At 43.2% G+C, this 12,500-nt stretch overlaps 1 protein-coding gene across 1 annotated transcript in view; it reads right to left on the bottom strand.

Annotated features, from left to right (window-relative positions):
- The window catches only part of LOC134087907 (dysbindin-like), a 19,218-nt gene extending 7,743 nt beyond the window's left edge, over positions 1-11,475 (bottom strand). The window contains exons 1-2 of the mRNA XM_062541748.1: positions 11,392-11,475; positions 11,030-11,262 (exon numbers count right to left, since the gene is read on the bottom strand). Of these exons, the coding sequence (XP_062397732.1) occupies positions 11,030-11,072 (43 nt within the window). The 5' untranslated portion in view covers positions 11,073-11,262; positions 11,392-11,475. The remainder of the gene's footprint in view (positions 1-11,029; positions 11,263-11,391) is intronic.
- Between the last annotated feature and the right edge of the window lie 1,025 nt (positions 11,476-12,500).

Genomic DNA, 12,500 nt, shown 5'->3' with positions numbered 1-12,500 from the left:
TTCGAACCGATTAATGAAGGTGTCATATGCTAGAACTGCAGTTCAAAGGAAATCTTAAAGTCTGTAGGTATTTCTGAATCAGCATGGCCAGATGGGAGATGCTGCTTTGAGGCTTTGCTCAGAGAGCAAGAGGGGCTTTTCACAGTCCCTGCACACACTGGCAGTGGGCGGACAGAGCCGTGCCACTGCCACCCACCCAAAAGAAGACACAAGCCGGGGGGGGGGGGGTGGTGACAGACACTGAGGTTGGGGGTGGGGTGGGGTGGGGGGGCAACACTGGGGGAGGACGGTGACGATGATTCAGAAGCACAGCTTACATAAAGCCATTCCTCTGCCCCATGGCCACAATGTCCAGCGTCTCTCTCACACAGTCCCCTTTACACAACGCGCTGGCTTATTTACTGTGTGCTTTTATTATGTGCTTTTGAGAGCAAACACAATATAACATTGACATGTTCAGATGTCATGTCACTGGTTTTGGCTTCTTTTCTCTGGTAAAACGGCAATGGTGTTCCAACGTTAAAGGAACACACGTTTTTTCATATTAAACTATGTTATTCGCTTAATTAAGACGAGTTGATACATACCTCTCACGTTTCAATGCGTGCACTCACTGGCTCTGGCGCGCAGCGCAACTTTGATAGCACTTAGCTAACCCAATGCATTCATTAGGATCCATTAGGGGAATAACGTAGTTTAATATGAAAAAACGGTGAAGTGTTCCTTTAAAGGAGTAAGCAAGACTCTGCATTAACAGAGAAGGAATTCATGATCTACAAGTTGCAATTGGCCTCACCAACTGTGTTCACATGTAGCCGAGTACTTTTAAAAGCAGACGTTTTCCCTCTCTCGTATTTTAAAAATAAATTCAAAAATGTCCCCCCTGTCCTATGCACATGCAAACACACACACACACACACACACACACACACACACACAGACTGAGTTTTGAAAAATCTCCATGTTAGAATTTTTCTTGTGGATGAAAGGCCAAAACAACCCATAAAAATATCTCTGTGCTTAAAAATACCCGACTATGTGTGGACATAAGCGAAGTTAGCCGTTTCCTCAGAGAGACGTTGTGAGGCAGGGGTGACCGTGAGGCTGGAGGAGGTGAAGGAGGTCGGGGGGAGGAATGGCAGTGCTGGCCTCCTCCTCCTCCTCCTCCTCCTCCTCCTCCTCCCCCTGGAGGCATCTCTGTCCCTTCCTCACTTGGCATCTTACGCAAGCCCAAACAAGGCCCCCACTCTCAGCCATACCGTTATACAAGAGCAGGCACACACATAGTATATATCTTACAGTCCATTTACAGCCAAAAGAGTCAAAAACACTTTTGCCAAGTTACCCAAAGGATCACTCTGTCATTCTCTAGCCTTCATCCCTCTCTCTCTCCCTTTTTCTCTCTCTCTCTCTTCCTTTCTCTCTCTCTCTCTCGCTCTCTCTCTCTCTCTCTTCCTTTCTCTCTTTCTCTTTCAAATCCAGTGAGCTTTACTGGCATGACACATAACTCTCTCTCTCCCTCTCTCCATCTTTCTGTTTCTCTCTCACACACACAATACAGTATTTACAATAGTGTTGATGTAACACTTCTGCTTCAAGCCAGCTCCACAAAAGTGACTCTGCTATTGTAAGACCTTTCCCTTGATCTTTCAAAAACCCAATACGGTCCAGTCTGCAACTGTGTGTGTGTGTGTGTTTGTGTGTGTGTGTGTGTGTGTGTGTGTGTGTGTGTGTAGCTGTGTGTGTAGCTGTGTGTGTAGCTGTGTGTGAGTGTGTGGTGTGTGTGTGGTGTGTGTGTGTGTGTGTGTTTGTGTATGTGTATGTGTGTGTGTATGTGTGTGTCCATGACACAAATATCAGTCAGCGGGCTTAAGAGGCACTACTGGCTGCCAAGTCCTCGCTGCATGCGTGGTGTTTGTGTGCGGAGATGCCAGCGCGGGCGGAGCGAGGCGGGAGCGCCGTAGGAGTTAAGACCGCGTAAGGAGCTTACAGCGGGCAGATCTGATGGGCTCAGAGTCCATGGCTCCCTGACCTCAGGGGAGAGAGAGAGCGCAGGCCATGATGGGGCCCTGCCTTGGACACGGACATGGACACGGCCCGTGGTAATTACCTCACAGACATAGATGCCTTATATAATGGAGCGCTGATCTCTCTCTGTGTACCAGGGTTGGCTATTACAGGACCACCGCAGCGCAACACAGGGAAGAGGGCTAATTGGACAGGCTCCGAAGGAGAGTATTGTGTGTGTATGTGTGTGTGTGTGTGTGTGTGTGTGTGTGTGTGTGTGTCTCTGCTTGCGTGACACAACTGCTGGAGAGTGTCATTATGCAATGTAGGCTGTTCTGACCCTTGCTGTGCGCTGTTCTTGCGGTGTGTGTGATGAATGTGATTTGCAGAAAGGGTTTGAAAGCCTCTGGCAGGTGGTAAGACTGCAATGTAATTCTTCTTTGATTACCGCAGAAGAAATATACACGAAAATTGTATAGCCTTACTGCCTCGTCTAGACATGTGTAGAAATACATTAAATACACAAATATATAAAATACACTAAAAGGTTCACCAACATCATGCCACATTAAATACACAAATATATAAAATACACTAATAAGTTCACCAACATCATGCCACTAAATGGCATCTACATGTTTGTTAGTATGTTATTACAAAGTGTACCAAATGCACTATTTACTGGGTGTGGCAATTTAATGATCCGACTCATCCGAATTCAGTTGGAATGAAAAGAACATGCTGTACTTGTCCCCATTATACCCATAACAACAGCTTCATTATTTAGTTGCCACACCTCGTAGCACAGACGTAGGCTGAAATGAATATTACAATGATTATTGTCCTTTTGTAGCCATTGATGGGCTATTGCTGGTTTAATGACCGAGTGTGTCATGCTACTCAGAAGATGTTTCCAGAAACCATCCTTCAGGATGACTGACATGTGGTCAATACTTTGTCTGTCAGATGTAATGCTATTCCACTGGACAACCTTGTCCTGGGTGACACTGTGTTTTCTAGCGAGTGGATTTATGGTGTAATCTTTAAGGCAGCTTAGGACAAAGCACCAGGGAGATGGATGTACACACCTCTTTACCACTCATACAGATCTCAGAGGCTGGAAGGTGTTAAGGTGTTAAGTACAGTGAACACTATATTTGAACAAATAAATAATATACATTGTGTAAACATTTACTGCCTATTTGGCTAAATTCTGCTGTATAACATGACAAAACATGATGACATGTCAGTAGTTCAGTTTTCATTTCAAAATGTCTCCCCTCAGGCCTGTCAGCCACCTACACACTATTATAAACATGTCTGCTATCAGAACATCACCGAGAGGGAAGTGCGCTCTAGTTTGGTCTAACGTGATTTGTCTGAGTGACAGTGACAGAGAGACGAATGGCAAGAACCTGTGGGTTCACCCTTCAGAGTGGAGCTATAGTGCCGTTTTCATTGCATCAGGTCAAGTGGGAGGGCTGATACATTCAGTAATATCTGCTCTATCGTGATTTCCCTTGTGAATTTATTACAAATGGGGATGCATTACCACCTGAGTCATATTTCAACTAGCCTGGTGCTCAGGGCAATGCGGAGGAATAATCCACTATAAAAGCCAGGCGTGTCCAAAACAGTGACGGACGACCTCAGCGCTTGCCCATAATGGGCCTGCTGAAAGATTGCACCTCCCCGAATTGGATTTATATTCCGCCAAGACGTGTGGCGATATTGAGTGCACTGATTTAAGCAAAAAGATGAAGTCAAACAACACCAGGCTAGCACAACTGATGGAGGACATCAAAGAGCAACAGCACATCAACTTGCCAGCCCTGAATTCCTTTCATCTCCCTCATCCTCATCCTCCTCTTCATTGTTTGCTCATTCTCCTCACACCCTGACTGCCTGTGTTCGGGGATTAATGAAGGAAGTCAGCACAGGAGTTTTTTCTCAGAGCATTTCTCAGTGTGTGTGTTTATAAATTGGCCAATGAAATCTGCCAGATACATTCTTCTCGTATTCTTCCAGTCTTAAGGGCCGTTCACACCAGCAACGATGATTATAATGATTACCATAATGATCAAACGATAATGATATAGCAATAAAAATAACAATATAGCGATTAAAGCATCCCCATTGACCAACAATAAGGAAAGTCTCTCTTTGTGTTGATGACTGTGTCAAATGTCAAATCGTTCTGAAAGCAATCCCCAATTATATCATTGTTCATGTTGTTATAGTTATAGTTGACTCCTTGCCACCACAATGCCATAACAACATGGAACACACTACTGGAATACTTGCTAATAGCGAAGCAACAAACCCCCCAGGACCCCATCTGGCAGATGGAGACTCTGGACTTTTATTCCTTGATTTCCCATCACTACACACACCCAATAACCACCCCACCCAATCCAACAACCCAACCCAACCCAACAACTTCATGAGAGTATTGTATGATATTCTGTGGGTCCCTGCAATAGAAATGGTAGTGACAGTAGTTTTGAGAACATGCCGGGACCCAGTAAGCCTATGTCATTTTCTATTCCTGTTCTGACAAGTAATAGAAGACTAGCACATCGAGCCTACAGGGTAAACCAGTCAAATCTCCTACCTGTACCACTACAGCCTCAGATTTCCCCAGTGGATCATAGCTCCCCAACTCTTACAGCAAAACTAGCTCTCCTAAACATCAGATCTCTTTCAAACAAATCATTCTTAATTAATGATCTTATTTGCACATACAACCTTGATTTTTTACTCTTAACTGAGACATGGTTAGACCAAGCAAACAGTGCTGCTACCCTCATCGAACCTGCTCCACCAAATTTCAGTTTTTTGAGTGCTACCAGAACAAATAAAGGAGGAGGGGGGATAGCTACAATTTTCAAGGCATCCTTTCAGTGCAATCAGTCATCATTTGGTGAATTTACTTCATTTGAATATCTGTGTGCAAGCATTAAGTCTTCTCCTCAGATTTTACTACTGACTATTTACAGGCCTCCAAAACATTCAGCTAAAGTCTTTCTTGAAGAGTTTGGTGAACTGCTATCAGTCATTTGCATAGAGTTTGACTGTCTTATTATATCAGGGGATCTAAACCTACATGTGGATAATCCTGAAAACAATTATGCCAAGGAATTCATTGCACTAATCGACACTTTCTCCCTAACACAGCATATACAGGAGCCAACACACTCTCAAGGCCATACACTCGACCTCGTTATCACAAAGGGTCTCAATGTCTCCACAGCTGTTAAAGACCTGGCGTTATCTGATCATTTCTGCGTGTTCTTTGATGTGTCTATGTCCCCACACAGTCAGAACAGATCTATGTTGGTAAAAAGGAGAATCATAAATGATAAGACAAGTGTTCTTTTTGAGCAAGCACTCTCACAGACATCAAGTAATTTGTCAGACTCAGTAGAAGACTTATTGGATCACTTTAATGCAAAAATGGCAAACATTATGGATGGCATTGCTCCCTTAAAATCCAAGAAAGTTAAGGACAAACAGAAAGCACCATGGAAGCAAAATCCAGCGGTTAAACTCCTAAAAAGAGAGTGTAGGAAGACTGAAAGAAAATGGCGTAAATACAAACTTCAGATCCACTATGACATCCATAAAGACATGCTCCGCACATATAACTTTGAAATGTGCAAAGCAAGACAGTCTTTCTTTTCTAACATCATCAGTAGGAGTTCAAATAACACTCGTGTTTTATTTTCCACTGTCGAAAAGTTAACAAATCCTCCCTCACAATTAGTGCCCGAACTTCTCTCAACTAATAAATGCAATGAGTTTTCATGTTTTTTTTAAAGGTAAAATTGACAAAATCAGACTCAATATATCTGCTAAATTACTCATTCAACACCCGGAACTTCCAGCTACAAATAGAGGGAAACTTAACTTGATGTCAGAGTTCAATTTGATAGACTACGAAACACTTGAAAAAACAGTACAGATTCTCAGCTCCTCCACGTGTGTCTTAGACACCCTGCCTACAAATTTCTTCAAAACTGTTTTTCACCTTATAGCCTCAGATGTCCTTCACATTGTAAATACATCACTGCTGTCTGGCACTTTTCCTAAGTCACTAAAAACAGCTGTTGTAAAGCCACTGCTCAAGAAGAATAACCTGGATGCCTCCATTTTAAACAATTACAGGCCCATATCCAATCTACCTTTTATTGGCAAAATTATTGAAAAAGTAGTCTTTAATCAACTAACCACCTTCCTAACATCAAATGGGTATTTTGATTACTTTCAGTCTGGTTTTCGGGCAAATCACAGCACTGAAACAGCTCTCATTAAGGTTTTCAATGACATACGTCTCAACACAGATTCTGGTAAAACATCAGTCCGAGTGCTACTGGACCTTAGCGCAGCATTTGACACTGTTGATCACAATATTTTACTACACAGACTAGAACACTGGGTTGGATTTACAGGCATAGTTCTAAACTGGCTCAAATCATATCTACAAGAAAGGAGCTTCTTTGTTGCCATCGGCAACTGTACCTCAACACCAACATCCCTGACCTGTGGTGTTCCCCAGGGGTCGATCTTGGGGCCACTATTATTCAACCTCTATATGCTCCCACTTGGACAAATCATCCAAAATAATTTGATTTCATATCATAGCTATGCAGATGACACACAAATTTACTTAGCTCTGTCACCAAAAGACTATGGTCCCCTTGAATCTCTATGTCAGTGTATAAAACAAATCAACACTTGGATGGCTCAAAATTTTCTTCAGCTGAACAAAGAAAAAACTGAAGCAATTATATTTGGTAAAAAGGAGGAAAGGATTAAGGTTGCCACTCTCCTTGAAACAAAAGGATTGAAAGCAAAGGATACTGTTAAAAATCTCGGTGTATTAATCGACAGTGATCTAAATTTCAACAGTCACATGAAAATGATAACTAAATCAGCTTTTTATCACCTCAAAAATATTGCCAAACTGAGAGGGCTAATGTCAAAACATGACTTAGAAAAACTCATTCATGCATTTATCTCTAGCAGGGTTGATTACTGCAATGGGCTTTTCACAGGCCTTCCTAAAAAGACTATCAAACAGCTTCAGATGATTCAAAATGCAGCAGCTAGGGTTCTCACAAAAACAAAAAGAACTGAGCACATTACTCCAATTCTTAAATCTCTGCACTGGCTTCCAGTATGTCACAGAGTTGACTTTAAAACACTACTAATTGTTTATAAATCAGTAAATGGAGCAGGACCTAAATACCTATCAGACATGTTTCAGCAGTACACACCTTCTCGTCCTCTGAGGTCTCAGGAGAAAAACCTCTTAGTAAAGCCTGCTGTTAGAACTAAACATGGCGAAGCAGCTTTTAGCTGCTATGCGGCTCAGCTTTGGAACCAACTTTCTGATGACATTAAAAAGGCCCCAACTGCAGCCTGTTTTAAATCTAGACTTAAGACCAAATTGTTCTCAGATGCTTTCTGCTAACTGTCTCTTAATTACTCCATCTGGAGTCTGTTATGTTAATTATTCCTTATTGATTTGATCTTGATTTATGCTTTGTTTTTATTTTCTATTATGATCTTTTTATTATTATTATTATTTTTATTTTTATTACTATTACTCTTTGCCCATCTATGCTTTTATCTGCTATAATTACTGTTTGGTTTTTGTTTATGTAAAGCACATTGAATGACCTCTGTGTATGAAATGTGCTATATAAATAAACTTGACTTGACTTGACTTGACTTTATGTGTGGATGTCATCATTGGTATTAGCTAGAATGATTTTGTTTTGCCGGTATCTTGGTGTGAACAGCCCTTTTCTCATCTGTTATCACCCCTGGAAAGGAGGTACAGTATAATGGAGTAATGTTTTCTGTGTGGTTTGTCCATCTGTTTGATTGTTTGTCTGTGAGTTCTTCAACATAACACAAAAACGACCAGCCCAATAATCATGAATCTTTATGGAGAGGTACATCATATGAGACATGAGACTGAATTTTGGAGCAGCACCAACTTGCGAGGCGGCTTCAACAAATTTCCCTTCACTTTCACTAACGTCACAAGATAATGGCCTATAGCCTTTATCTGTTCTACGCTCTCTGAGCGTCCGTCTTGTGAGGCTGGCTTTGCATCTGTTTCTCCTCTCTCCCTCACATTCTCCCTCTCTGTCGCTCTCTCCCGTCTCCGGGCACGTGTGTGTGTGTTTGCTGCAGCGTGTGTGACTTATGGCCGACGGACGCATGCACTGCGCTGGGGCGTGAAGAGCAAGCTGCCGCATCAGCGTGTCTGTGTGGAGGTGATGAAGTGTTATGGTCACCATAAAAGCAGACCAACATAATGTCCTTTCATCCCGAGGAAAAAAAATAAATGGCCTTCTCTTTTGACGAGAATGCTGTCAAATCCTTTTCATAAACTCTGCTGTGTAGGTCTGTATGCATTTCCCCTCTTGCTTTTTATTTGTGTCCCTCCTTCTCTCTGTATGTGTGTGTGTATGTGTGCACATTTTGTTACTTTTTTCTCTCACACACTCTCTCTTTATCGCTCTCTCTCTCTCTCTCTTTGTGTGTGTGTGTGTGTGTGTGCATTCGGTTGCATGTCTCTCACACACTCTCTCTTTATCTCTTTCTCTGCCTGTTTGTGTGTGTGTCTGTCCATGATCCATCTGTCTGTCTGTCTGTCTGTCTCTTTTCCTCTGAGTGTGGGTGTGTGTGTAACTGTGTCAGGTCAGAGATTTCATTAAGCTCTATGTGTCCCATTCTCTCTTATGCTACCATCCACCTACTGTACTTCTACTGACCTCACAAACATTCACTCAGACAGTTCAGCATGACCGACTGAGCCCCAGCAGCTTCCACAACAATAGATATCGGTATCCTGTACGATCCTTCAAATCAGTTCCACCCTTAGCATAGTCACGAAAGCACCTTATAGAGGTGTATGTCTGTCATTATTTCAATTTTCTGACTCTGGACCCTTTCACCTCTATCTGTCTATTTTTCTCTCCCTCTCCCTCTCCATTTTTCTCCATCTCACCTCTATCCGTCTATCTTTCTCTCTCTCCCTCTCCATTTCTTTCCATCTCACCATCTCCTCAGGGGACTGAGGTCAGAGCCCAGTAGATGAGATCACCTTCCCATTTAAAGGTGGACTGAGAGCAATCCCACCCTCTCAGTCAGCAGGACCACATCCTCAGGTTTTGCCTGTGATTCAGTCCAAGGCATGACCAGCAGACCTTAAGCTGCAATACAGACCACCACAATGGTCATCACGCTAATTGTAAAGAGAATTTTTTTTCTGTAGACTAAATCCCTTGGTGTCTAACCACTATCGCCCAAGGTCAGGATGGACTTACGATAATTGTCAACATCTATATAATTAATAATAAATGAGTCTGTATGCTGTCTGTTTCCCTTTTTTAAATTGTGCATTATGTAGCCCTGGTGTATTACACAAATAATGTACTTTGTAAAAAACAATTCACTTTGACCTGATGGATACAGGCTTTAATATCCATTGGTTACATAAGTAATATCTTAAGCCCTCGTTTGTCTTACACCCACTCTTTGTCAGAGCACAGAGTTATTTCCACCCTGAGCGAAATCCATGCAGCGTGCAGAAATTACGAGTTGAATAAATTGTCTCTGACAATTTGTGTCCTGATGTGTCCTAATATGTTTCGCCACACTGCACACAGGCACAACAACAGACAGAAAATAACTGGCTCAGCGGAGTCACCGAGTGCAAAACACAAACTCAACCACAGCCAAAGACACACAGTTCTCCTCCATTGCCTGGGAACAATGAAAAGCTCACTGAAATGGTAAATTTTTTTTGTTTGCACATAGAGTTTTAACTGCTGGCTAAGGGGAAGGTGATGTTTTGCAAAGGCGCATAGAGCCTGAAAATGTTACTTTGTCCCAGTTGATAAACAGTGTGTTGATCATCACAGCCTTTTTCTACAACTGTATTTGCCAACCTATTTGGCTGTGATTGCATGGCTACGTAACTGTGATGTTTGTCAACACCCTCAGACTATATTTATCATCTCTGATCCTCTCTGTGACTCTCCGTCTCTCCACATGGGGGGCATGTGTCCAGATTACTTACATAAGAAAGCACTGCATCCGCCCTAGTGCAGGGCCATGTGGCTTTGCCCATGCGTACACTCCAGCCTAGCAAAACAGGCAGAATGGCTGGCTAAAATGGAAACGGTGGAAACGGTACTCCAGACAAAGCCACAGAGACAGCAAGGGGTTCGTTTGTACAAACCTGACAGACTGACACTTTCCCCCCTGGCCCCAGATCAGCTCTGATATCTGAGTCTGAGCTGCCGACTGGAAATGAAATGGAGCTACTCTGATTTGAGAGCAGGTCTGTGCGAGTGCATGGCCACCACAGTGTTAACTGTCATCCTCTTAATTAAAGGAGTGAGAGTTGAGAGTGCTGGAATATACCCACTGCTGCACCACCGCACTGCTAAAGGTCTCTGCGAACAGCCTGTTTCTTTTAACCCTCGTCTAGAGGAAAGCAGATGCCAGGAGAGAGCCAGACACATGCAAGACAGTACTAATGAGAGTTAATTATAGCGCCAACCACACAATTACTGAGAAGCCCTTGGAACACCTCATGTTTCAGTTCTATTGTTTCCTCAGCTCTGTGAATTGTGTTTGGGTTTTTTATACCCCCAAGTGAACAATCTGTGTGTCCAGTTGTACTTAACAAGCCGAGGAGGTTAAAGTGTTATGTTTTTTTTTCTATCAAGCAGAATAATACTGACTCCAACAACCAATTATTGTTGCCACCGAGACATGAATTCAAAACAACTCTGGCAACTCATCCAACTTTTAGGTCAAGATAAGGAGATAATCAGAAAAGAAAAATACAGCACAAGTTGGCGAGTTATAACTGTGCAAAACATTGCGTTTGAGTAACTTAGGTCAAATGTCTCTGCCTATACTGTTGCATGCATATGAACACCTGCAGTCCTTTACAGAGGCAGGAGGTGAAGTGACATGCTGTGGTACTCACAAGACAGGCGTTTGCCCAGGTTTGATGCTCCAGTGCTTGACATGCTTTTTGATAATGGCACCTGTTAGAAGTTGGGTTTCCCTGAGTCGATGTTATGTGTATGAGTGTGTGTGTGTGTGTGCGTGTCTGTGTGTGTCTATGGGGAGGTCTTCCCCTCCTTAGTCTTGCAGACACCAGACATCATCCTCCTCTGGCCCATGCAGCAATCACGAGCCTGGGACCTCCGAGACTGCCTGCATGGGAGCACCAAGAACAGCACCCGGGGTGAGAGGTTAACTCGTCTCTCACAAACCGTGGCGAAAAACACAACAAACACAGACTCACTTCCATTCACACAAAACATGCTTTTTTCCATCTCTTACCCCAACAGCCCAAGAGGGGTCCTTTGCGCGTGGTGTGGTCTTCAGCTGGTCCCTATCCTCTCTGTGTCTCTTTCTTACACACAGTAGCAGCCGCATCAGGACGGGGATCCGGGATGGAGAGCAGGTTACGGCGGACTGGCCCATACCAACTGGACAGCAACGGGAGGGGGGGGTGGAGCAGAGAGCGGCTGAGGGAGGTGGAAGAATCCTTTTACATAATAAGGAGAACGACTCTAAGCTCAGCGCAACCTGAAGCCTGTTGTTCCCACGTCCATTTTCTGGACTTTGCAGGACATTAATTTAAAGAGACAGAGTGCATGCATGACACTATGTAGGGCAGAGGAATCCACCAAAGCCTGCAGGGATAAATTTATATATATATATATTTATCCCTGCAGGCTTTGGTGTATACAGTATATATATATATATATATATATATATATATATATATAAATCAGACACAGCCTTATCTCCCTCTCTCTCTTTCTATCTCTGGCTCTCCTCCCTGCAGAGATTGTGAAACGTTTGTTGAATTTTTCGAGTAAAAACCGCAGGTTAGTTTGACTGCATTTTGGCATGTCAAGAAGTAAGTGAATTATTTGGAACCCTGTTGACACACACACACACACACACAGACACACACACACACACACACACACACACACACACACACACAAACACAGTGAACCTAGTTCAGTTCTGACACAGCTGATGTCATTGACATACAGTAAACAAGTCATAACTGGTTTTCTCTGTGTGTGTGTGTGTGTGTGTGTGTGTGTGTGTGTGTGTGTGTGTGTGTGTGTGTGTGTGTGCGTGCACCACAGAGAAACTGATTCAGACATGCCTGAAATCTGCTCCCTGAGCCGCCACATGTCCTTGTTCTGCCTGCTCATCAAACGGCACAAGCACAGAACACCCACCGAGCCCACATCTGGGAAGTTAGAGAACACACCGTGGAAAGAGAGAGAAGAAGAGAAAGAGAGAGACAGAGAAAGAGAAAGCGAGAGAGAGAGAGAGAGAGGGGGGGGGGCTTTTAGAACTGCAAACCTGATCTAAATATACAAGGCATAACTGCAAGGGACTCCTTCAATGTCTCTTCCGAATGA

This window comes from Sardina pilchardus, chromosome 7 (genome assembly GCF_963854185.1).
Source record: "Sardina pilchardus chromosome 7, fSarPil1.1, whole genome shotgun sequence".
Lineage (NCBI taxonomy): Eukaryota > Metazoa > Chordata > Actinopteri > Clupeiformes > Clupeidae > Sardina > Sardina pilchardus.
This window is presented reverse-complemented; position numbering and strand designations above follow the sequence as displayed.